The sequence below is a fragment of the Leptosomus discolor genome, chromosome Z, assembly GCF_034619465.1.
Source record: "Leptosomus discolor isolate bLepDis1 chromosome Z, bLepDis1.hap2, whole genome shotgun sequence".
Lineage (NCBI taxonomy): Eukaryota > Metazoa > Chordata > Aves > Leptosomiformes > Leptosomidae > Leptosomus > Leptosomus discolor.
The window spans coordinates 27,476,461-27,504,260 of NC_141419.1; the positions used below are offsets into that span (position 1 = coordinate 27,476,461).

Sequence of the window (27,800 nt, forward strand, 5' to 3'; positions counted from 1 at the left end):
CTTCCTGAGGGGTCTGTTCTGGGCCCAGTGCTGTTTAACATCTTTGTTGGCGACATGGATGGTGACATTGGGTGCAACCTCAGCAACTTTGCTTATGACACCAAGCTGTGTGGCATGGTGAACTCGCTTGAGGGAAGGGACGCCATCCAGAGGGACCTTGACAGGCTTGAGCAATGGGCCAATGCAAACTGCATGAGGTTCAACAAGTCAAAGTGCAAGGCCCTGCATCTGGGTCGGGCCAATCCCAGGCACAAGTACATGCTGGGTAGAGAGTGGCTTGAGATTAGCCCTGAAGAGAAGGACTTGAGGGTGTTGTTTGACAAGAGGCTCAACATGAGCCGGCACTGTGCTCATGCAGCCCTGAAGGCCAACTGTATCCTGGAATGCATCAAGAAGGGTGTGGCGAGCAGATCAAGAGAGGTGATTCTCCCACTTTACTCTGCTCTAGTGAGACCCCACCTCGAATACCCCACCATAATAGGGACATAGATCAGTTGGAACGAGTCCAGAGGAGGGCCAGAAAGATGATCCAGGGCTGGAGCATCTCTGCTATGAGGATAGGCTGAGGGCACTGGGATTGTTCAGCCTGGAGAAGACTCTGGGGGGACCTTATGACTGCCTTCCAATACCTGAAGGGAACCGACAGGAAGGCTGGTGAGGGACTTTTTACAAGAGTGTCCAGCAACAGGACAAGAGGAAATGGTTTTAAACTGAAGGAGAGTAGGTTTAGACTAGATCTCAGGAAGAAGTTCTTCAGTACAAAGCTGATGAGACTCTGGAATAGATTGTCCAGAGAGGCTGTGGATGCCCCCTCCCTGGAGATATTCAAGGCCAGGTTAGATGAGACCTTGAGCAACCTAGTCTAATTGAGAGGTGCCCCTGCCCATTGCAGGAAAGTTGGATTAGATGATCTCTAGGCTCCCTTCCAACCTAACCCATTCTATGATTCTATGATTCTATGATTTTATATCTGTATGCCGTTGACAATTTAAGTAGTTACACATAGAAAAACTCGAAGGTTTTACAAAGAGATATTCCAACTTTCTACCTCATACTGACTCCTGCTAAGTTAGAGGTTGCATTTCTTCTTTAAAACAGAGAAATATGTGGAAGTAGAACTATCCAAGAATTATTTTTTTAAAATCATTCTCTTCAGCTTTGTCTCAGAAAAATATTTAGTTCAATAAGAGTTAAGACAAAATTATAAAGAAAATAAGATTCAACTTGATACTTAAATATATATATATATATATATATATATATATAAAAATATGCAGACAACCATTTTTGCTAACAAGATTGTTAGAACAGATTTAAACCAGACAGTTCCTCTTCGTGGAATTATATTTTTTAATTGTATGGCTGATATTATGGAAGTCTTACTACTCATTGTGCACAGAGAAGTTTAATAAATAGCCCTATAAATCCTATTTTCTTTCCCCATTTCGTGTAAGCATTGAATAATATGTTAGTAACGTATGAAAGTGTTTGGTTACATTGTTTTCAAATGACTCTAAGCACTTTTAATCCTAGGCAAACATACCAGTGTTTACCAGCCAGTGTGGTTTCTCAAGCATTTCACATAGACCTTTCCACAGTTTTGGGGATTTTTTCCGACTATTTTTGCCTGCCTGTGACTTTTGCTCAAATTACTTGTTCTTTTGAACAAGGAGAGATTGGAAAGTCTCAGAAAGGATTTAGCTATGTGTAGTTTTTCCTCCCTGAATTCCCACTGTCACCTCCCTTTATTGGACAGCACTGGCCAGTGATCTGTACTGGTGGGAAGGTCCTGTGGTTCCTTCCTTACCCTTTTGCAAGATGTGCATGGAAGTCATCCAGTCAGTATAATCTCAGTCCTGACTCCTCTTTGTCTTTCTCTGGATTTCTGACTCAGGAAAGTTCCAAGGGGTCCTTGGAGCCAAAGTATATGTGTCATACCCACAGATTACAAGGTAAAAAGTATGTAAGATTGGAGAAAATGTGTAGGGCAAATCCTGATTTAGCCACAATAAAGCGTAGTTAAGGGTAATTGTTTTCTCTACCATCTTGCTTCAAGAGAATGATCTTTCTAGTTAGCATAATAGCCACTAAGATGGGCATTGTTCTTCTTCAAAGATAGAAAATGAAAGAATGTAGTTTAAAAATGGATCTAGCTAACTCATTTTTCTGAATTGAAATATTAGCCATCCTGCCTATTGATTTCCAGCATTGTCTATAGTGTAGAATGATGAATTGAAACAGAAATCAGTCCTTTATGCTTTTGTTATTAAGCATGAAAGTCGTTGCTTTCTTTCTGGGCAGATTTTCTTAGGTTACTTGAACAAATTGTTCAAGACATCTCTGTTCAGCAAGCTTCACTGAGACATATTGTTGTTGAACTATATTCTATCAGCTATGATGACTTTTCATTGTCATTAAATGTATGTCTCAAATGAGGACAATATCCTACTCTAGATCTTTATTCACAAACTGTTAAAAGCAAGTTCATCTTTAATCTCCAGCAGTTATTCTGCACTGCTTTATTCGTTCCCAAAGTAATTGTCATTCACAAAGTTATATGACATTAATTATATGACATTAATTTCACAGAGTCTGTGTGCTCTAAATACCTCCCAGGTAAATATGTCTGAAACAACACAGTATTGATTAGGTAATTCCTTAGCAGAATGCTGAAGAATTTTCTCAGGAAAAAACCCAGTAATTAGTATGCAGTGACACTTGTGATAGCTACAAGCACTTTTCCTACCTTGTTTTCACATCCTTCCTCTTCCCATTTTACACATTTTGTGCCGGAATGACCTCTTCTGATTTTTCAGTAGAACTTTACTTGCTGCCTCCCTTGTATATCCTTAGATCAGTCTGGGTAAGGGTAAACTAAATTTATTAACTTTGACATTTTCTTTGCCTCTTCTATATTCTCTACTTTAGATATGACAGCTTTTGTAGTGTTCTTCCTCAAGCCAAGATAAGAAAAATTATTCATTCATTGAGGCTCTTATTCATGTTTGAATTAACCTGGAAAATATGCATTGTTATTTAAAAGGAAGATTTATTATTTACCCTGTTTGCCCTTTCTTTCCTCTTTAGAGTGGCTTCAAATTCCACTTAAATGGGAACAAACCCTCTCAGGTCTTACCTGTGCAGGGTTGCTCTTTAATTCAGGTTCTCAGGCTATAGAGCTTACATTAAAGAACCCTAAAATGTACTCCTGGAAGTTATTAATATATGAAAACTGTAAAACAGTGCCACCTGCAGTTAAAATTGTTAAATATTATTTCAGTGATATTAATAAAACAGTAAATGGGCATTCAGAACTGGTTTTGATTATCCATCAATATGTAAGGGACACCCCTTCCTTCATCTTGGAGCCCCAGTATTGCTGCCAGTGTTGCAAATAAAGTGGTGTTAACAACAGTGAGGAATTTTCTAAAAATTTCCCTTCTGTAGACACACCTCAGTGTCTGTATACAAAGTCAGAACCACAGTGCTCTAGATGGACCTGGAATAAGTACAAGTCTTAATTGGTTCAAGAGTCTCTGCTGAAGTCATATCACAAAGAAAAGCTTTTTTTTTCTCTCAGAGGACAGTAAAACTCCAAATGTGCAACTTTGTTTATACTTACTGCAGGCCCCAAATGATTGTGTAGTATATGAGCAATATGGTGAAATACTGCATTTAAAAATTATTTAATAGGTATGGACAGTTGTCAATGCTAATCCCAGGCTTCCTTAATGAAGATAATGAAAAGTGAAGTAGACTCTGCAGTAGTGAATCTTTAAAGCAAGGAGGAAGATTTTCAGATAAAGGAAAGTCATTTGAATGCGTTCATCCTTTGGTAGCAACAGAGGCAACCTGACAGAGTTTGTTCTCATTTATAGAATCCTAGAATCCTAGAATGGTTTGGGTTGGAAGGGAGCTTCAGAGATCATCTAGTCCAACACCGCTTTCATGAGCAGGGACACCTTTCACTGTATCAGATTGCTCAAAGTCCCGTCCAGCCTGACCTTTGAACACTTTCAGTGATGGGGCATCCACAGCTTCTCTGGGCAACCTGTTCCAGTGTCTCACCACCCTTATTGTAAGGGTGCTAGACCTTGGACTTGGCCTTGTTGAACTTCATGAGGTTCACATGGAGCCAGTCCTCAAGCCTGGTCAAGGGCCCTCTGGATTGCATCCATTCCCTCAAGAAAACCAGCTGCACCACTCAACTTGGTGTCGTCTGGAAATTTGATGAGGGTGCACTCAATCCCTCAGTCTATGTCATTAATAAAGATATTGAACAGTACCTGTCCCAATACAAATCCCTGAGGAACACCACTCATTACTAATCTCCATTTGGACACTGAGCTGTTGTCTGCAACTCTTTGGACCTGGCCATCCAGCCAGTTCTTTTTGCATCAAGTCGTCCATCCATCAAACCAGTCTGTCCAAATTAGGGACAAGGATGTTGTGGGGGACCGCATCAAAGGCCTTGCAGAAGTTGAGACAGATGACATCAGTAGCTCTTCCCTTGTCCACTGATGCAGTCACTCCATCGTGAAGGCTACTAAGATTAGTCAGGCCCTTGGTAAAGCCTTGTTGGCTGTCTCTATTCACCTCTCTGTCATCCCTACACCTTCACATAGCTTCCAGGAGGATCTGTTCCACTATTTTCACAGGCACGGAAGTGAGGCTGACTGGTCAGTAGTTCCCAAGGTCCTCCTCTTTACCCTTTTTAGAGGGTAGATAATTGAAGTCTACATGGTAAAGAAGCTTCTTCTTGTCAGCAAGAGTAGAGGACCTATTCTCCAAACAAATGCTGCAATGAAGAACATTGCAACCAAGCTACTTTGGGAAGTGTTATTAGGGAAGCAACCATAATGCTCCCATTTCTTTATCAGCAAGAAATAACCGTGATTCAACCTCACAGGTTCATAGACAATTGAAAGATCTATTAAGCATGATAAAATCAGCAAATAGCCTTACCGTAGTCTAAGACTCAGCTCCAAAGCAGTGTATTGTTCTCCATTATTCGCAGTTTTACTGTCATTTGTGGCTGCACAGGTATGGAGTTCATAGAAAACAAAGGTTGAAATACAGATTATTTAGAGTTAGCACAGTCTGGATGCAGGTCAGGTTGTTATATGGAAGCACTAATGCATTGATGACTGATAAGTGTTTAAATAAAGGGAAGTCATCTGCTTTTTCTCCTGGACAGTGGTTCAACACAGTTAACTGTAGAATATTCCTCCCTTCCCTGAGAAGAAACAGAGATAGCAAGTTAAAAAAGACTCAAGGATTTCATTGAGTGATGTAGCGTAGTAATGGTGATCACTGGTTGTCACCCGTGGAAGAACAGGAGTGAAGTGATACTCTTATCCCTGTTAAACCAATGTATGGGTGTCAAGTGACCTAGAAGAGCAACATGGACTCAGTTGCCATCTGCAAAAGACTCAGAACTTTACATCCATTTTTGTGCTTGCCTGCACCGCTGCCTGTTATATGTCCCAGCTGTTCAACAGCAGCATTCATGACTACAGAACGTTGGTCAAAGCATAAACCTAAATGAGTCTGTGGTGATGGTGACAGAAACACGCTGTTAGGAGTTTGACCATTTCCTCAGACAGTCAGGGCTCTTTGAATGTGAATCATTCTGGGTTTGTGAAGATTTGGCATAGCAACATCTACAAATACCACTCTGCAGTATGTTCAGTTCATTTTGTAGTGGTACTGATGGGTGATACACAGCCTTCTGCCACCTCCTATTTGTGTTATCAGTGCTGTAAATGTCATGAAGCCATCATCATTTAAAGAACATTACTGTACTCATATGCCATGGAGACAGACTCTTGCACACACACCAGCAATGAATTTCAGTAGTAGTTTCCTTATAGAGCTGAAGCAAAAACTTTGTTATTTTTGTTATAGTCAGGACAATTTAAAGGTATTCTGATGTTTGGCATTAGATTGTAAGTATTACAGAAACTGACTGTCACAAGGGTAAAGTTCCATCTGTGCATAAGATAGTATTGATGTTTGGACAAAACTCGTATAGTTACCCTATAATTCTACAGATGCTTATATACCAGATATAACTCCCCCTCTCACTTCCCCATGCCCTAGAAACAGAGATGATGTTGAAAAATGGTCTGAAGTCAACAGATGCTTCTAATTGGAAACATGTTATAAGGATCTTTTTTAGAAAGTTCAAGGTAAAATTTGATTCCTAAAATAAAATCTAATGAAGTTATTAAATTGCAAGAGAAGTTGCTTCCTAATTGTCCCTTTTTCTGATTAGTGGCCCCTAGTAGTTCTAGGACATCTATAAATAAGTAAGTGAAACTATAAATAAGCCTACAGGCCTCTTTATTCATGTTTTGCATTTTCTTTTCCTCAAGAAAAGCATAGAGCACACTATATGGTGAAGAATTACTTTTACAAATTTGACCCTTGCCAGTTCTCATCAAATATTTTTTATTTAATGCCAAGGAAATTCTTTGGCACCTCAGGGCTGTCAGGCAGCACGACACTTCTTTATGATGTGAATGAAGTCTCTGCAGTTTTTGTGTTCCTCACTCTTTACTTCAGCAACACAACAATGGGATCTTCCAAATGTCTTATATTAATGAATAAAAATTAAATAAATAATTTAGGCAACATAGTTGGAAAAAAATTTTTTCGTCACATTTTTACATTTGAGATACTGGTGCACAGAAGAGATATGGTTTATCCAAGATTATACCAGAATTATTTGTCAGATTCTTGAATCAAGCTGGCTGCTCCACTTTCTAGTCCCCTGCCTTAAACTGAGACCATCCTTTACTGTTGTTTATAAAAGAATCAAACAGTATTTGTTTGACCTAGACTTTTAATGGCCCTTGCCTGAGTTCATCAGCATGGAGGGATGAGCAAGAGGCTTTTCCCCTGAGGCAGCTGTTGAAGACTACTTGCATAACCCCTGCTGTGCTGGTGCTTGGGAGGACATAGGCAGTACTTGCTTTTGCTTCTTCAGGGAACAAGCATCTCAAAACAGAATGGAAGAAATTCAGGCCATGCCCCCGTACACTCTGGCCTAAGGTTTCAGTGTCTGTAGGGGGAAACCATGCTGTAACTGCCTAAGCACTGACACAGCCTGTACAGCACCTGAGTAGAAAATGGCACAAAGAAGGATTGTGTCTACCAGTCTGACTTGCTTTCTTCCCTACTGCTGTGTGGTTAAATGCTATATTCTAATCCTTTATTAAATGCAGTGTAAATTCATCACCCCAGGTAAGTGAAGAATAAGTTTGTAAGTCAATAAAAATACTGCTAACTATTGTGTTCCAGTTTGTTTTCTGGAAAAACGGTGTTTGTAAAGAGATGTTGGGAAGAAAAACAATGACAAAATAGAGTTACCGTACTCTGCTCCAAATACAGGACTTTACAGTGATCTCAGACAGTTTTATAACAAAGGTAATTGCTTCTTTGCAGTGTTCGATTTTACAGTTTTGTCATCAGCGGTTTATGTAAATGCCTCTTAGTAAGGTTAGAAAGTAGAGAAAGCCAAGCAACAAAACAAAAGTAAGCTTAAATAAAGTGACGACAAACAAAATGTTGATGCCTTTTCCTCTGTCTAGACCCCTGTGTTGAAAGCAGTGTTTTCATAAAACTCAGACAGAATTAATTTCCATACTGAGTGCTTAATAGTTCCTGTCAGAACAAAACAGCTGGGAAACATATGGTATCCATTTCCCTGTATCACTTGGAAAAAATTTCACATGTAAATAAAACCAACATAAAAGTGTAGGCCTTTGAACCTAGAATCTTATACAATACATAAATAAGTCAGTACAGTGCATTCTTTGTATTGGCCCACTAAGTTACATGCCTTGTGATTATTATTATTTTTATTTCTTCTTCAGAAATGTATTCCTAAGTGCTTCCAAAAGTATTAAGGTAATTTTCAGACATCCGTAACTACTAAGCCATACTAATCTTTCACTTCAGGCATTAATGTTGCACTGAAAGTGTATATATCTCTTTCCTTAGGAAGGTGTTCATAGCAAATTGTGTGTTTTGACCACAAATTAGATCCCACTGATAAGCAGTTAGCATTTGTAATAAATCTGCTTTGTTTAAACAGTATTCTTGACTTTCAGAATACATTAACTCTTAGTGTACATTGAAAGGGGCATAAAAGCTGCCTAAAGGCTTTAGTGGTTTTAGTACTGTCCCTCGGCTGAAAAATAACAAAACAAGAAAAACTCTTTGCCAGAGTTCCACTGATTATGGAGATCATAAATATCACCAGCTGGAACTGTGTGAAAGTGTGCAAGTTCAGTAGGATTGAGTTCCAGTTCAGTAGGATTGAGAGTTCAGATGCCTTGTGCTCCCTTTCTTCTCTTCAAGTCAGATTCACTGGTCAAACTCTGTATCTTACAGTGCACTGAATGGTCTGGACGGTCCAGAGCTATACATATGTGTGTGTATGTGTATGTATAAATATATACAGGTTATATACATGTGAGGGATGGAAAATTTTGAGAGAGAAGCCCAACATAGAAAGCAGAAGTGGAAAAGAAAACATCATACCTGAATAAGTAGGCTTAATTTGCAGATCAGAAATTTCACAAAATAATTTAGGTTGGCAGGGCATCACTTGAGATCATCTAGGCCAACAGTCCTGCCTGAGCATGGTCAGCTACAGGTTAAGCCCAGGTCTATGTCCAGTTGGATTCTGAGTGTCTTCAAGGATGGAGACTCCACAATGTCTCTGGGCAACCTGTGCTGGTGTTTGACCAGCTCACAGTAAAAAAGTGTTTTCTTGTGTTCAGATGGGATTTCATGTGTATCACTTTGTGCCCATTGCCTCTTGTCCCATCAGTGGGCACCATGGAAAAGAGCCTCACTCCCTCTTCTTCGTGTAGTTATACACAAGGATAAGATTCCACCTGACCCCTCTCTTCTCCAGGCTGAACAGTCTCATCTCTCAGTCACTGCTCATATGAATTTCCAGTACTTATATGAAAAACACATGTTTCAGAGATAATGGCCTTAAAAATTGTTGTTACTTTTGTTAAATCCACTAAAAAGTTTTGACTAAGCCTTTTATTGACCTCCCAGAAAATCGTCCTGCTCTTTATGGTGCATCTCTATGCAATTAAAAAAAGCAGGATGCAAACTAGCATAGGTGGATAGGACCACTGTGAACACCACTAGGCTTTTATTGATGTCCACTAGTTGATTAAAACTACTTTATTTGTAATTGATTATAATGTATGCCTTGTTTGAAGAAAGTTTTTTTTCTGGAGTGTCAAATTCTTCAGCTGTTTTGATAGAGATACCATTAAATCTGCTTAGATATGAATGTGGCATGTTATCATGTAATTCTTGTTTTCCGGTGTTTGGCTAGGTATATCTTTAAAGCATGCTGTATCATGTCACATGTCTGGTAGTAATCACTAAATCACATTCCTTTATTTCTTTAGTTTCCAGCAGCAGCTGGAACTGTGGAGTCTCAACTCTTATCGGAAATGCACAGAAACCAACAGGAATTGCAGATGTGTGCAATAAATTCAGACCAGTGAAGAGGGTTTCCCCATTAAAGCACCAGCCAGAAAGCTCTGAGAACAATGAAATTGATGACCAGAAGAACCAGAAGGGAGAATATCAGAAAGGCAACAATTCTCAATCTGCACCTCCAAATGATGACCAGAGTCCAGGAGAAGGAGAGAGCCTTAAAAGCAAAAACATCGAGCCCACTGTTCTGCCTGGGGAGCTGGAGCACTATGACCTGGATATGGATGAAATTTTGGATGTGCCTTATATTAAATCAAGCCAGCAACTTGTTCCTTTTACAAAGGTAGCTCCTGAGAAAAAGCTTTTGGGTGTATGTTCAACAGTAAATGGTCTTAGTGTCAAGACCTGCTCTGCAGGGAATGTAGAGAGCTTGCCTGCCAGTGGGATGCAGTTCTGTGTGCTGTCTCCTGTGAAAGGCTCTCAGCTGAGGAAAACACAGCCCATTGTCCTTGATCAGCACAAGCATTTAACAGAAGAATTAGAGCTTTCCCAGTCCTTAGTTAAGTGTAGCTCAGTCCATGAATCTGAAGCCCAGGGCAAGGGCTTCCTCAACAGGACATTTGTTGATCCTCATGCTCACAAAACTGAGAAGACTATGCCGAACTGCCACCTGAGGACTTTCCACCTGCAGACGGCAGTGGCAGAAAGCAAGCAGCTAGAGGAACTGAGCATGAACTGGAGCACTGCAGGGAGCCCAGAAGAGAAGAGCGAAGAGGTGAAAAAAATTAAAAGCATCTTAAACATTGTAAAGGAAGGCCAAATATCTTTATTGGTAAGTATCATCATTTTCATAAAACACATAGAATAAGGACGATCTGTGATGCAGTTTATTAAGCCAGCACTGATGAAGTGCATATTTTGAACTGCTGCCCTTTTTATCTTGTACATTCCTTAGAAATTGAGTATGTGGGCTTCCAAATGGGAAGTTTTAATCTTTAAATCAAATACATAGCAAAATCAAGATACTGGTTTATGTAAACGAGGACAAGATTGCTATTTTGTGCAGCACACTGAAATCTTATAGAAGGCAGGCATTTTAACTACTGAGATCACTTAAATATCGAATTTAAATCTTAATTGAGTTTTTCACAACATTTGTGGGTTGCTGTCTTCAGTTATTGCGGGTTTACCTCAGTTTTTATTTAGAGGGTGGTGATGGGAACAGAGGGGCTTCTGTTGTATTCTGATTATTATTCAGGAGTGTTTATGCTGTCTTGTTGCAGCAGCTTTCTCAGGCAGGAGCTTTCTCTAAAGCCTCGTTGGCCTCTGACCCATATGAAGTTTTGTAGTAAATTCTAGCACTGTGATCAGGCACTATCAATGATGGTTTCCAAAGTAACTAGATGCAAGTCAACACAATGATGCAGAGCGTGTAATCTCCACTCAGAACTGCTGATGGAGGCACAGTGTATGTATAAAAACTGTTTTTGTTAGATTTTTGTTTAGCTTCTCTGTTTACCAGTCTAGCTCCAGCACAAAGGCATGCTGTTAACATAGCAGCAAGAACAAAGGCAGATATTCAAAGACTAGACAGAGGCAGAAGAGAATTTTAGATTGCCTAGTAAGAAATAAAAGCAAATTAAATAGGAATTGGGGAGCGGGGGTGGGGGGGGGGAACAGGTCATCATAGGTAGATAGATGGAAAGAAAATATGTGTATTTTACAAATAGGTCAAAACCTCTGAATGAAGTAGACTCATTGAACAGTACCCCGGCAAGTCTGTGCAACTCTACGAACTTATCATTGCTACTCCTTAACTGCCTTCCTTCTTCAATTTTTCCTTCTGGATTTTCTCAATCCAATTGTTTTATCTCAAAATTAGATTTGGGCAGAAATAATGTATTACGTCATGGTTGTGTAGTGCTTCGGATAAATATTCCAACAAATTTTCTCATGGAAACAAGCTATCAAATAAAAATCTTCAGTCATGTGTTTTAACTACATTTTAGATTGTGCTTAGCACAAGCTGCCAGTTTTGAGCAAAATTAATGAGGAACTTGTTTTAGAAGTCATGGATGTTTTCTGTTTAATTATTCATCAATATAATTAAAGAAAAGAATTAAAAATGAGAGAAACCAAATGCAAAATAGAAATTATGAAAATACGGGTATTTTTGCAGCTACTTCATTGATCAAACTACTACAGACTTAAATCTACTCAAGATCTTGCACTCTTGTATGCCAATTGCATGAGAAGGAGAGAAAGCCAGGTTCTGTATCATGATGTGAAAAGCTCATAGTCTTGAGTTATAAGAGAACATGCTTATGGGGAAATATCTTTGTGTTTGGCTTGTGTCTTGGGCTGTGAGGCTTAATGTTCTGTATGTCTTTTTGTCCTTAGTTGTAACTAAGAAAATGCTTTTTTTAACAGCCACATTTAGCAGCAGATAATCTGGATAAGATCCACGATGAATGTGACAACAATCTGTTGCATGTAGCAGCATCAAAGGGACATGCAGAATGCCTGCAGCATCTTACTTCTTTGATGGGTGAAGACTGTTTGAATGAACGAAACATTGAGCAGCTAACTCCAGCTGGATTAGCAATAAAGGTAACTTAATCTCTGTTCCTACTGTATTGTGGCATAAAAGTCATTTAGTTTTCTTCTGTGATGGCAGCAAGTAATACATCCAGCAGGATGTTATTTTTCAAGCATTTTGTTAAGAGAGAGCAAAAAGAACTGTTCGTTGGTACCACATAAGCAAATAAAAATGAATTACTGTGCAGGTTACATTATCAACTACATAACATTGACATTTCATAGTTGCTGTCAATGCATATACATTAATTTTTAAATTGGTTAACTGACTAAAAAAATTTGTTATATTTTAAGACACTTTCATTTAATTCAGACTCAGTTGTTTCTTTAGAAAGCATAACAGTTTCTTTGATTTTTTTACAAATACACATCTTGTAGGACAGGTGTGAGAACATGTTTTCAAAGCATAAAAAAGCCTCTGATCCACATCTGGAGGTGAAAATTCTTGGTTGTTTACAACAATCACATCAAAGTTAAAATATACATATTATGGAACCACCAGTTAGAAACTGCAAAAGTTAACGTCAAAGCTTACAGGAAAACCTATTATGTAGGAAAATGTGAAAAATATTTGTGTTGCTGCACTAAAATAAAATGTAGTGGTGTGCAGGAAGGCTGATAATTTAACCATACAGATTCTGGTTCTTTAGTAAGTGAGATTGAATGGTTGGATGCCATTCCTTTTAGCCACTAAGTACCTTAAGAAGAAACAAGGAAAGAGGTGAAATGTAATACAAGAGTTTCTGTTTCTTCCGGGGTTTATCATTATTTGCTTCTTGGGAAAACTTTAGAAACTGACAGAGGACTGGTGGATTCCAGCCTTCAGGTTTGCATCTTTGAGACATTTCAATGACCTAGGGCCCTGGTGACCTAGGGCCCTGGTGCAGGTTTCAGTGCTGTGTTTTGTTTTTTTTTTTTCTGGGACAAGGAATATGAATATAAAATTAAACTGATATCTAGTTGTACTAATCAAATGCTATTATAAAAGTAAGGTATTTAGATTAAATTCCTTGGCACACGTCCGAACTGAATAGTTACAGTGCCAATTTGAAATCTTACAATTTTAGTTGGAAATAATTTTCTTTCTTGTTTTTTCAACCTAGGTATATATTGTGTTTATAACCCAATAAAACCTTTCATCTTTTTTTTCCAGAAGGGTTGGCTTTTTTAATAAATGCTTCCTTTAGTTTCTATAATATTTGAGCATGCTTTGACATTCACAGAAAAGCATGTAAATGTAGCTTTTGATCCTTACTCCAAAAGTTGTTTTGCACACTGGTAGAATAGACTTTATTTTTCTTGCTCTTACTTTATACCATTGTAACTCCCATAATATTATACTATGTGGGGTGTGCACCAATGTTCCACAAGCATGATGATTATCAGAACAGAACAAAACTTGTGTTCAGGAACATAAAATTCCATGGAAGAGAATTTCAACAATTTAGTGATAACATTTCCCAATAAGGAACGAATTAATTAAAAATAATTATTTTGATTCAAGACCTCTTTCTGGCCTTGAGCTATGAGCTAGATTGTGAAAATAGAGTGGTATGTTATGGCCAGTTGCACTGTCACATTGACAGTTTATTTTAACTAACTGTGGAGAAATCCTTTCCACATAAGCAAAATTATCTTATTTAGCAGGTACTTAATTTTTTTAATTCTTTACCTTAATTTTAAAAATACAAAAGTATTTTACTCAGTTGTGATACAAAGGAAAACAACATAAAATTTATTAGTTAGTCGTGCTTACTAATGTTTAAACCCAAATATGATGATGAGGATTTTTCTAGTGTAACAAAAAGAATGTAAGTAGTTTCATTGTTTTACTTCCTTATTGAAAGTGGGAGACATAGAGGAAAATAAGCAAAGTAAAATGTTGTGCGTTTTTGTGTTTATATACATACATTACATATGGAAGGAGTAAGACAAATATCAAATTAATTTTATTCCAATTTTTTTTTCTCCCATGTAATTTTAAATGGGTTAATACTTACTACATTCTTCTTGTTTTTATGAAAATAAAACTGAAACATGAAATGGATATTACTTTCCTACTCATGATAGCTTTTTCCATTTTATGCACACAAACAGCTTTTTGTGTCGTGTATGTTGACCTCTGTGAGGTTTTGACTGAGCAATTGAAATACTTCTTTCAGCTATAAAGAATATAATAGCCTTTATGAACACGAGAGTTGAAAAACGAAGTAAGAGCAGGCCGGAATGTAGGTCATGCCAAACTGCATTTACCAAGGTACCATCACTGAAAACGGGCTGCAGCAAGAGAAGCTGCTAAAGACTCTTGCCTTTTACACTGAGCCACAAGCATGCTCTGAAGAAAATGTTCATCCAATTCCACAGCATCTACTTTCCACTTTATAGCAACTTGCAGACCACTAGAGCATTGTGTTGCAGCTTTGGAATCTTGAGACTAGGCTGCAAAAAGTGTTCAGGGCAAGAACAGTCTCCTTTTTTGTGTTTGTACAGTGTCTATTATAGATTGATCCTAATCCATGAGGATTAGGTGTTTAGATGCTACATACATAAGAATAGTTTAGAGAGCATGCATTTAATTCCTGATCAATGAAGACCTGAGTTTGTAGGGAGACTGTTCACTCTGCTTCAGCAAATGATCTCATTTAGTCAGTGAGCCTTGCTGTACAAGATGGAAACAGAACTATGGTTTGCTCTGAACAATATGAGAGTAGGGACCGGATTCTGTATGTTATACTATTTGACTGCCACTTTCAGATTGCCACTTTTGCTATAATCAATAGCCAAGCTATAATTGATCCAGGACAGCAAGGTAAGCAAGTGCGTTACATGAGAAAACAGATAACAAAACGCATTTTCAAACAAATTGGAATTTTGTAACATTTTAATAATTCTGATAAGCTTATCCCTGTTTAGTAGATGAGTTTAGAAATTAAACAACTGAAATTTAATTTTTTTTTTGTTTGTATAGAATGGTCAGCTGGAGTGCGTTCGATGGATGGTGAGCGAAACAGAAGCTATTGCAGAATTAAGTTGCTCAAAAGATCACCCAAGCCTTATTCATTATGCAGGTTGCTATGGTCAGGTATGACTTTCATTTACATTTTCAACTAGATTATTTAGATGCTTATACGAGAATTTAAACTTAAAGCACATTTATAATTTTGTGGCTTTTAATTACAGGTGTTCTTATTTAGTTCAAGTACAGCAAAATATTTTCCCACATAATCTGTGTATTTTTTGTCAGTATTTTCCCTTAAGTCTTTTTTTTTTTTTTTTTAAGCTTTAAGTGGTGGCTATTTAGGCCAACCTATCTATCCCAAGAACGTCTAGGGAAATTAGCTGTCATAATCCCTAGAGGACTCCGAGGACACCTAAGAAAACCATCAAATATTTTGGGGTAGTTCACATCCTCTTTCCAGGAGAGACTAATCTCAAAAAATTTTGGCAAATGGTGACAATTTAGGAATTCAGTATATTGGAAGTTAAGTGAAGTGTGGTGAAACTTGAACATCATCTGTCTAGCTCTGGGCAGTTTTATTGAGAATTACATATAAAAATACATTGTAAATCAATCCTGTTCCACACTTAACTTATCTATAAATCTAATGATGAGAAACCACAGAAGTACAGCATTTCAGTCCTTTGCTAATGTCTGGGGAAACATACACCATTTAATTGCACCACATTCTCTTCCCACAAAGCCTGGTTTTCCTAAGTAGACCTTACAACAATCCCTCTTCAAAGGACCTTCTCCAGGATCTGCTACACAAGGAATAGTGAGCAGTTATTCTTCTCTAATCTCTTTGGTGGATGGGCCACTTCATCACATAGTTTTTTCAACAGATATTACAAATAAATGCAGAAGACCCACTGTTTCTGTGCTAATGCCTTTTTTCTCTTGTTAAGAGAGAACAAGCAAACTGTCACCACTAATAAAATTATAAAATTATCTTTTTCTTTCCTGTACAAGTGTGGTTTTGTCATTCAATGTCATACAATTATTGTGGTGTATTTCTGCTGTTAACTGATCCTGTCCAACCATGAATTTACCGGAGGGGGAAGGAAAGAGAGGGGGCAGGTTTGGAAGGCTGTGGAACTGGAAGTCTGCCCTTTCTCATGCTGTTTCCATAGGTACATGGACACCCTTATTTTCATACTGTGCAAAGACTTCCTTTGCCTTTTCTCAACTCACCTACTATGCAGGTGTTACCAGTGCAAGTTAGAATACTGCTGGATATACTGATTGCTTGTGTCCTGCTTTCCGTAGCAAGTTTGACCTGTAAACCTAGCACTGAATATAGGGAGGCTAGGAAACAGATCAGAACTGGATTTGAGAAAGACATGTTTGCTGCTGGGAAGAAAAAGTTTGGAAGAGAAAGTTTTGTGCGAATTTACATTCATATATTCAATTGATTAGCCTAATTTTGTCCTCATTTCTAAAGATACTTATACAAATTAAATTCAGTGAACTTTGTTTTTTTCAGTGAGCTATGCTGTCTACTGCCAGGAACAGATCTGGCACACTTTATCTAGATTGTTTTCAGAGCAGAACGGAAGCTCTACCAGTTAAGAAGCCAAAGCTACAATCAGCCACCCATGAAATTTAAAAAGGTGATATATAAATTGCTGCCGAATTCTCATAGTTAGCTGAACGCCAAAGAAAGTTCGCATGTAATGTCAATTATCTTTTGTTTATAATCCATAAACATCTTGCAAACATGAGGGAATGTTGAGACTGAAAGGTTGCCAGACTATCTTACCCAACTGTATTTAGAAAAAAAAACTCTGAGAAATCCAAATGCATAGCTGACGCTATCCTTGGAACTTTAATTTATTTTACCATTACTTACACGAGAGATAATCCACGTAAACACTGGTCTTGGCAGAATTACAAGAGTAATATTTTTACAAGGAAGACCTGTTATTGAATCATTTTCTAAAAGATTCAGTCCATCCATTGTTTCCCCAGGCATTAGACATGCGCACCATATTTTTCTTCAATAAATGTCATTTAGAAGGGCAGCAAAAGGGAGTTCATAGTAAAGCCTCTATGTTAAAGGTCATCAAGCCACAGTCACGGCCTGGCTCCAGAGACATCTCAACAGTATATTTTTCCAATGAGAGAGGGACCATATAAGTTTATCGGATGGAGGAGAAGAGCTTAAAGTCAGCCTGTAGCCTAGTCAGCACACCTCCTAGCAAGGGTTTCTTTAAGCATGGGGTTATGCAAGAGGCAACCATGGTTGTTGGCAGGCCTCTCCATGCCAGGCATACATCATGGGTACATGGCAGATTGTGTAGCAGCTGTGTCTAGCGCAGTCACCATGTGACAGGAAGGAGGTGGTGGTATAGCCCTAGGTGCACATAATAGGTCCTAAGAGCTTCATAGGGCTGTAATTTCTTTCCAGCACAGATGCTGTGGAAGCATGGACTGCACAGGTAGGAGGCAGAAGGTGCTAGAATGAATGCCGAGAATTTGTTGCCTCTGAGCTCCAGAGAATCCATGGGGACTTTAGGGAACCAGAGCTACAGCATGGCTCACAACCTAGAATGGGTTCTGTGCAGCACTTAACAGTGGTTTAGTGCCGGAGAGCACAGTGGGGAGGAGCGTGTGACACCCAGATACACAAATGCCTAACAACACGCCTTTTTTGCACCTCAGTATGTTTGTCTTCCTGTCTAATGTCATTTTTCCAAGGATAAGGTGTTGTTTTCACTCACTCCTACTCTACTGGGAAGGGATACTGGGAAGGGCGGCTTATTTAATTAATATGGAATGATGGGGCAGAATTAGCTGTAGAGTCAATACTCTTCACCATTCTAATTCTGCCATTTGTAGTCAATTTAATGATTTAAGTGGTCTTTATTAGTTGTTCTTTCTGTCCAAAAGCCAGCTGATGGAGGCAAAGTCTGCAGCCTATCCCAAAATGAAAGTTACGTATTGTGACATTTTTCCAGAATCTTTTTTAGGGAGGTTTGAGTTATTTTAGGTCTAGAATATGCCGGAGGGGTGTTAACCAGTGCTACAAGTATTAAGACCATTGTAGGTTTTAAAATTATCAGATATACTGAGTAATTTGTCAGTATTTATCAGTCCATGCTACATAACAAATATGTGATTATTTTCAATTATATTAACGTTACAACTTTTCTTGTTATCCTTCATTTTGCCTGAATAAGTTGAGTTGATAACTCTAACACTATTCCTAAGAAAAACTTTTCTTCCAAGTATGTAATGTGTTACTAAAATGATATGTGATCTATTTTGACATGTGATGTTTTCATCTTCCCTAGAGGTCAGTGAAGAAAACAGTTGTTTTCGGGTTTTTTTTTTGGTCAAGGATACATTTGTTAAAAAACATAGTAATTTGAGAGAAGCACAAACTGTTTGAGTTGGCCTCTGACTTGTGCCTGTGATCAGCTGATGCACAGTCATAAGCACAGATGATTGCATTTAGCCATCCAGGCACTTGATTCCTGTGTTGCTAAGACAAATGATGAGAAAGCATCATTTGCTCTATGCTGATTGTCATCATAAAATTACAGAACATGCTTAACATTTTAGTTCCTATTATGTTCCAAAGAAATACATACTTTCAAAGCTATAGTTGTCTTCCAATTCTGCAGAGTTTTGCTTAAATATTTTTCTTTTCATTATTAAAACATAAAGGAAATTTATAGGAGTAGTGTAATCCTTCTTCATTGCTGGCCAACACCACAGGCATCTTGAGAAATTGCTCAAAAGTATCTTAAAAGGGATATATGATCTGAAGTCATCTCTCCATGCTGGCTGTCAGCTGTATTGGGCATTCAGCCAAGGAGAAGTAAAAATACGTATCCTTTCACCCTGTAATAAAAACAAAACTGTTGTTAAAGTGCAAATATGAAGAAGATAAGTTCCAGACAGACTAGCCCTCTGAAGTAGTAAGCAGAGATCCAGGTGCTTGAATGGGCAGAATCATTTGGAGGAAACCCAAAAGAGTCTGAGGATCTATCTCATTTGCCTTCACATTAAAATGTCTATGGTACTTTCATACAAAAAAAGAGATTTATACTCAAGGTTCCTAGCTAGAATTTCCTTTCGTCATTTTTGTTCTTTCTCTTTCCTACTGATTCCTACTACTTCCTACCTAATTACTGCTTAGAGTCCTAGACATACTTTCAGTACTGTTTTATTGAGGTACAGTTCAGTCTTACAGACCCACATATGTAACTATGCATGATTATGTACTTATGTATCACTGAAGCTACGGAAGTGCTGCAGGTTGTCTGTGCATTGGTGCTTGCCTCACCACACTGCAATCTACAAAGGCCTTTTCAACTAGAGCTCCTAGCCAGGGTAACACATCATAGATATCAATGGAAGATAATAAAAAATGTTTAGATAAAAAAGTTTTAAGCTAGAAAGTAATTTATTCTTTTCAGCTATTCAGATGCAAAAACTGGGAGTACAGCTGTAGGCAACTGTCCTTTAATGGAACTCACTTTTTAATGTAATCTAGATTTATTCTAGATTTTCAGTATGTATTACATTCAGCATGGCACAATAAAATTTAATCTGGAGAAGCATGGAATGCTCATAGAGAGAAGATTTTTCTAAATAAACCTGCTGGGGAAAATAAGAAATAAAATAAGCCTAGTGCCCATATATAAACTCTCCATGGTTTGAAAAGAATACCTATGTAAATGTGTATTACATCTGCATGCACACACAAAAAGTGGTGTTAAAAAGAATTCAGTTGACACCTCAGTTTTGACTTCCAGACTTTCACTTGAAAATTTTGCTGTCCAAGTCTCCCCATCCTTCCCAACATGCGGACACATACAAATAGTCCCATTAGTCAATATGCTGAGGGCTCAGGATAGAGAGATTTCCTGGGTTTAGTTGTGTTGCTTCTCCTCTTGCACAACAGCCCAGACCTGGGGAATGATGGTAGATTTGAAGAATGTAACTGCTCAGCTCTTTGATCTGTGCATACTCCAGTTTTAATTTTCCAAATAGGCTTGTGAAGTTTCACAAAATTTCACAAGCTGATTTTCAGATTGACACACAGACTGTTCTGCCTCAGGTCTCCCCTCCAACATACAGGCATGCATGCTTTTTAATCTACAATTTCTCAGAATGTGTTACAGTACTCATATTTTTCTTGTTACGTCTTTTATAAAACAAATCAAGTATTTCGGCTTATTTCCTTGGGAAAAAAAAAATAAATTAGAGGCAGACACATGGTACACTAAATCCTACAAAGTTAAGAGAGACTGAAGCAAGGAATTATTGGACAGTATTAGTAACAGATCACAGAACCAGTATTCTTCTAGTACCTTTAACTTTTTCTTTTTTCTTACCTCCTGAGATAATCTCTTTTCCCCCCACCCTAGGAGAAAATCCTTCTGTGGCTTCTCCAGTTTATGCAAGAACAAGGAATTTCGCTGGATGAAGTTGACCAGGATGGAAATACTGCTGTTCACACAGCTGCTCAACATGGCTATCTAGGATGCATACAGGTAGAGTGATAGCTATATCAGAATCCACTTTACATCAAACTTGAATGACAACAACCATTTAAATGATTATAGCTCTTACAAGTGGGAATAATTATTGGTACATTAAAATATACTAGAAAGAAGAACTTTAAAACAGTAGAGCACAGACTGAAAAGCTCTGGTTTTTGGATTCTCTTCTCAATTATGTTAACGTTAACCTAACTTAAGTGTTGTATTGCAAGAAGAAAGCATGATTATATTGTTTATACATAAGCAGCTAATGTGTATGTTTTTATGTTACAAAAGGGCAGCCCATGTAGATATGCGTACTCTTCTTACTGTTCTGATATTTTCTTTCTGTTTCTTTTTCCAATGAACAGTTGTATCTCTTTGGCTTAGGGGAAGTCTGACAGACAAGTTTCTTTTGTATTGAAGGATTTCACATTGAGTAAAACACCCTTTCCAGACTTGTAGTCTTTGAATGTATCTATGCTAAACAATGCAGTGTGATGGTGATTTCTAACTAACTGTCAATGAATCAGCTTGGCCTTGAATATAGTTCTGTTATATAGAGCTGCTGAAAAGGGTAATTTGTCCTGCTGAGAAGGCTTACACAGGTACAGTACTTCTGGGAGCCAGATCTGAATAAATTTGAATACCTCTGTACAGTACCAATGTTCAATGGAGACACACCAAAAAAGCTGTAGGATTGAACTGGATGGCTAGGTGAAGCATCTCAACTTCGCGCTGAATTGCAGATGTACCATCTGTCCATCAAAATTATTAGAACTGTTAGCCACAGGAGTATATTTCAGTATGTGGTGGTGTTGGCACTTTGAGTGAAAGCTGTTTGGAGAAGAAATAACAATAAAGTTATTCCAGGAGACTGCAGAAAGGTATTTGGGAAACAAATCAGTCATTGGAGAAGAATAAACAAAACAATAAATAACCACTTGGCAGAAAGGCAAGAAATAGATATCAAAGCAATCAAGTCAAGTAGCAGAGGAAAACATGTCTAAGGAGTAGTAATTCTCAGAGTCTGAGGACTCAGATATATATCAGTAAACATGTTAATCCTGTTACCATACATGAACTGATCCAGACCACCTCTTAGGCCACTGCAAATACAGAAGATTTGGATTAGTTCAACCCTAGAAGAAACACAGCTAGTCAACTCTCATTAGCTAACCTCTTCAGAGACCTAAATATATTTGTGCACATTTTTATGTTGAATCTACAGATGCATAGCTGCTTATTATTATTATGGCAGTCTATTTATATATCTGGACATAGAGAAGACATAGCTTTGTAAGAGCCAGTTTGAGATTCTCACACAATAAAATAAGAAATAGCCCTGCTTTCCCATGAAGAATGAACCTTAATAAATGGCTTAGCATTCTCAGGATTATTTTATTGTAGATGAACATACGAATCAACAAGTGTTTTGTGTTGAAGTGAAGCCATGAGAAGTAAATCATGAAAATATCTAATGACAAAAATATTTCTGAGTCATCAAGTTGTCTTGTGTGGTCAACACACTGGAGGGAAAGGATGCCATCTAGATGGACTTTGACAGGCTGGAGAGGTGGGCCTGTGCAAACTTCAAATTCAACAAGGCCAAGTGCAAAGTCCTGCACCTGGGTCAGGGCAATCCCAAGCACAGATACAGGCTGGGTGATGAGTGGATTGAGAGCAGTCCTTCAGAGAAGGACTTATGGATGCTGGTAGATGAAAAACCGAATATGAGCCAGCAATGTGCACTCGCAGCCCAGAAAGCCAGTTGCATCCTGGGCTGCATCGAATGAAACGTGGACAGCAGGTCAAGGGAGGTGATTCTTCTCCTCTACTTTGCCAAAGAGGTCTTGCTACAGAAAGACATGGACCTGCTTGAGCAAGTCCAGAGGAGGGCTATAAAGATGATCAAGGGTCTGGAGCACCTACCCTATGAGGACAGGCTGAGAGAGTTGGGGTTGTTCAGCCTGAAGAGAAGAGACCTTCTAGTGGCCTTCCAGTACTTAAAGGGGGCCTGCAGGAAAGGTGGGGAGGGACTCTTTGTCAGGGAAGGTAGTGAAAGGATGAGGGGTAGTAGTTTCAAACTGGAAGAGGGTAGATTTAGATTAGCTATTAGGAAGAAGTTCTTTCCTGTGAAGGTGATGAGACACTGGAACAGGTAGTCGCAAGAAGCTGTGGATGCCCCCTCCCTGCCGGTGTTCAAGGCCAGGTTGGATGAGCCAGGGGAGTTGGAACTAGATGATCTTAAAGGTCCCTTCCAACCTAAACTGTTCTACAATTCTACACTATGTTAGTAATGTCACTTCATTAACGCCTTACAGTCTTAAGTGTAGTTGATGTTCTGTTTTGCTGTGAAATAAAATAAGCTCTCTACCCAGTGAGCTTATAGTCTAAAACAATGTACAGTGAATCATCCGGTAAAAAGAAAGAAATGGTAGAGGAGGCAGGGAGATTTTAAGTACCAGCACTAAAGCTGGAGGGTCACAGGCTGTCAGTGATTCCCCAGCCCTCGCATTCACTGTGTTTATGAGCAGGTGACACTGCTGTCATGTCCCAAACTATAAGATTGCTTTCTGCAGGGTTATAATCCTCCCTTCTTTATTTTCTTTACTGGCAAATTGAACCAAATTTACTGACATGGGATGCAGTTCATAAGTTTCCTTTCTATATAGATTTAGCAGACTATACAGACCACCATTCGTCTCTTTTGTCAGCAGACGTAGAGGTCTCTGTGCCTGCAGTTCTGAGTCAGCAAGGCCACTCCAATCATCAGTGGCTTACCAAGTCTGCTTGGATAAGTCAACCAAGAGCTCAGCCACGCAAAACTTCTTCTGCACCTATATGTGTAATGTTAATGATGCTGTAGTTTTTAGATACATTATGATTTTGTTCAGATTTTTTTCCAATGTGCTATGAGCAATGTATGTCTGAACATTGCTGAGAACATTTAGGTCCTGTTCTAGGTTCTTCAGTAAAGTGAATAGTATGTAATACTGATTATCACAAACAGATCAGAAAGAGTGAAAGTTTGGTCTCAATTCTTGCTTCAGTTATTAGATGTCCACGGTGTCCCACGGCATTCTCCTAGAGAAATTGACTGCTCTTGGCTCGGATAGGCATATGCTTTGCTGGGTGAAAAACTGGTTGTATGGCCGAGTCCGGAGAGTTGTGGTCAATGAAGTTAAATCCGGTTGGTGGCCAGTCACAAGTGGTGTCCCCCAGGGCTCAGTACTGGGGCCACTCCTGTTTAACATCTTTGTTAATGATTTGGACGAGGGGGTGGAGTACACCCTTAGTAAATTTGCAGATGACATCAAGCTGAGTGGAAGTGTCGATCTGCTTGAGGGTAGGGAAGCTCTACAGAGGGATCTAGATAGGCTGGATCGCTGGGCCAAGGCCAATTCCATGATTTTCAATAAGGCCAAGTGCCAGGTCCTGCACTTCGGCCACAACAACACCCAGCAGCACTACAGGCTTGGGGAGAAGTGGCTGGAGAGCTGCCAGGCAGAGAGGGACCTGGGAGTGTTGATTGACAGCTGTCTGAACATGAGCCAGCAGTGTGTTCAGGTGGCCTAGAAGGCCAATGGCATCCTGGCCTGTATCAGGAATAGTGTGGCCAGCAGGAGTAGGGAGGTGATCATTTCCCTGTACTCAGCACTGATGAGGCCACACCTCGAACCCTGTGTGCAGTTTTGGGCCCCACTCTACAAGAAGGACATTGAGGTGCTGGAGTGTGTCCAGAGAAGGGCAGTGAAGCTGGTGAAGGGTCTGGAGAACAGGTCTTACGAGGAGCAGCTGAGGGAACTGGGGTTGCTTATCCTGGAGAAGAGAAGGCTGTGAGGACACCTCATCACTCTCTACAACTACCTGAAAGGAAGCTGTAGTGAGGTGGGGGTCAGTCTGTTCTCCCTGGTAACAAGCGATAGAACAAGGGCAAATGGCCTTAAGATGCACCAGCGGGTTCAGGCTGGATATTAGGAAGAATTTCTTTACTGAAAGGGTTGTCAGGCATTGGAACAGGCTGCCCAGGGAGGTGGTGGAGTCACCATCCTTGGAGATGTTTAAGAGACAGGTAGATGTTGTACTTAGGGACATGGTTTGGTGGTGTTGATAGAGCTGGGACAATGGTTGGACTTGATGATATTGAAGGTCTCTTCCAACCGAAACTGTTCTATGATTCTATGATTATATGTCTTCAGGTCACCTGAGAGAATTTCTTTTGCCCTAACAATGGACGGGATTCAAGTCCCAGATGTAAGTCATTTATCACGCTCACAACCTGGACAGCTCTCCAGCAACAAGTTAGGGTTCTCTGTTAGTACTGTGCGTAGCACAGGGGTATACATCAGAGTATAAGCCATTATTTTTCTTAAAGACTAAAAGCTGACACATATTTGAGTATCTCTTCAAAAGAAAATAGAGGGTAACCAAGGAAGTGCAAAGCAATGAGACTTATTTAAGCACTAAAAAAGCCCAACACCACATTCACAAAAACTCCAACCAGATTGAAAAAGTTATAGTACAGATTTCTTTCTGCAAAAAGAAATTTGTGCCTAAAGGAGTTGTTGGAAAGTATCTGCTGTACCTTTCATATCCAAACATCCCTTGGCTTAGGAATCAGGACATTGAGACTGCTGCGTTGAGTGTTTTAAATTCAGGTATTCTGCTGTGGTAGACAATTGAGAGCTAAACCACAAAAGGAGTCAGCAAATATTGTAGCAAAGACATTCCCAAAATGAGATTCTAAGGGTGTGGAGATCCCACGAACAGCAGATACCAGACCTGATAAGCCATTACAGCTCATCAGCACCCTCTATAAACTGGCTAGCAATGTGTTCACCCTGCCCTGGATCCTGGTGTTATCTAGCACAGATGTCCTTTGGATTGCACTTGCCTGTGTCTTCTAGGTCTACCATGTGCAAAGATAGCACAATGTTCAGTAAAATATAGACAGGTGCATCTGAAAAAGTTTATTACTGTGGCTCAGGACAGAATCAATAGGTGCCTAAATGTAAATCCTATGTTTTCATTTGGTGGTCCCGCTCACTGTATGAATGCTACGAGTCATGCTATGCTGTACAAACAAACAGAAAACTAATGAATTGAGTAGAACTGCAAGGGAAGAGGAAGGAAGAATATAGTCTTTTTATAGTTCTTCTAACCGCAGCTCACTCTTCTGTGTTATCTTTTCACCTGAGTGATAGATTTTAGTATTATGTGTTTTCAGTTCAGGCTGCATACAGACTTGTTAGTGACTGATTTTTAAAAATTATTGGCTTAGACCAACATTTTCAAGCATTTTATTCAGGAGTACTTTGTGTCCAGCCCTTCTTGTGGTTGGCCAGAAATCACAGTAGATACTTCCACTTACAGGTGTCAATGTTTCCTTTTGTGTTTTTATAGACACTGGTTGAATATGGAGCAAATGTCACCATGCAAAACCACGTGGGAGAGAAACCCTCACAAAGTGCTGAGCGACACGGGCACACCATGTGTTCTCGCTACTTAGTAGTCGTGGAGACATGTATGTCATTGGCCTCTCAGGTTGTCAAGCTAACTAAGCAGCTGAAGGAGTAAGTGTTTCGTTGATAGCAGAGGGATAATTCTTAAAACAGTACCCTACTTTGTCTTCAATTCATTAGCAGCATCTGTTTTCTGCTTCTCATATATGATATTTTCAAGTTGTATTTCTACCTTCTTTCTCCACGCTTTCCTGCTCTCAAGCATCTGCCCCTTCACCTTTAGCCGCTCAGTTTTTCAGCTGTTCTCTTTGTGGCAATTCGCTGTGAACATATATAAAAGGGAGTGGGAGTGGAAAAGGGTATGTATGAAGCAATCTGGTCCCTTTTCCATTTGCATACCTTGGGATCACATCATTGCTGATCATCATTTCTGTTTGCATAGCATGCTTTTATATGCAGCAAGTGGCTCTTCCCAGTTACAGTGCTGGGTGTTAATATTGGGAGGACTAGTGGAAAGAGCAGTTGGAGGGGTTTTTTTAGACTTGGAAGGTCACCAAAGCCCACAATGGCTACTCAGCAAATGCCTCATGTTCTGTTTTTGCTTCATAGGAGCTGATTTTAATATATTAGTATGGTTTTTAATAAATATTCTGTAAAGACCCTGTTATTTTGAAACATGAGTTTATGCAATTGCTTGCTTTTATTGTAGGAGCAATTACTGTGACTTAGCATGATAACAGGCTCATAAGATAAGACTCTTAGAATCTATCAGTACTGACTTGACATTGCTTCAACTTAGATACATGATCAAGAGCTTGTCAGCTACCACAAGCTGTAAATGGCTTCTGACAGTCCCATGTTTAGAGGAGACCATATCAGTTTATGCAAGCAGCATGTGGGTAGTTGTACTGGGTATAAATTACAAGACTCTGATAGCAGGGGTGGTACAGGGGTGGCCTCTGTGAGAACAGGTGAGGGGCTGCCCTTTGGACACAACTGGTTCCAGCTGGTTCTGCAACAGACCCACTGCAGGACACAGCTAAGCACATCAACCAACTTGGTGACACTTCTGTGAAAACATTTTTTAGAAAGGGAAGAAAATGCCACTCTGCTCTGATGAGACCCCACCTGCAGTGCTGCATCCAGCACTGGGGGCCCCAGCATAAGAAAGACATGGACCTGCTTGAACAGGTCCAGAGGAGGGACATGAAGACGACGAGGGGGCTGGAGCACCTCCCCTATGAGGACAGGCTGAGAGAGTTGGGGTTGTTGAGAGTTGGAGAAGAGAAGGCTCTGGGGAGACCTTCTAGCAGCCTTCCAGTACTTAAAGGGGGCCTGCAGGAAAGGTGGGGAGGGACTCTTTGTCAGGGAAGGCAGTGACAGGATGAGGCATTTTGAACTGGAAGAGGGTAGATTTGGATTAGCTATTAGGAAGAAGCTCTTTCCTGTGAAGGTGGTGAGACACTGACAGAGGTTGTCACAAGAAGCTGTGGATGCCCCCTCCCTGGCAGTGTTCAAGACCAGGCTGGATGAGGCTTTGGTTAGCCTGGTCTAGTGGAAGGTGTCCCTGGCCATGGCAGGGGGGTTGGAACTAGATGATCTTAAAGATCCCTTTCAGCCCAAACCGTTCTATGATTCTGTGGTGGAGCAGGCACACCCTCAAAGCGACTGTGGCCCATGGAGTATGCATGTTAGAAGAGGTACACCCTGTGAAAGGACTGCAGCCCATGGATAAGCCCACACCAGAGCTGGTGCTTCATGGAATGG

The 27,800-nt window shown here is 39.5% G+C and overlaps 1 protein-coding gene across 1 annotated transcript in view; it reads left to right on the forward strand.

Moving 5' to 3' along the window:
• Window positions 1-27,800, forward strand: part of SNCAIP (synuclein alpha interacting protein) — a 57,479-nt gene that overhangs the window by 12,599 nt on the left and 17,080 nt on the right. The window contains exons 3-7 of the mRNA XM_009953496.2: window positions 9,447-10,309; window positions 11,908-12,087; window positions 15,044-15,157; window positions 20,455-20,580; window positions 25,975-26,144. Of these exons, the coding sequence (XP_009951798.1) occupies window positions 9,447-10,309; window positions 11,908-12,087; window positions 15,044-15,157; window positions 20,455-20,580; window positions 25,975-26,144 (1,453 nt within the window). The remainder of the gene's footprint in view (window positions 1-9,446; window positions 10,310-11,907; window positions 12,088-15,043; window positions 15,158-20,454; window positions 20,581-25,974; window positions 26,145-27,800) is intronic.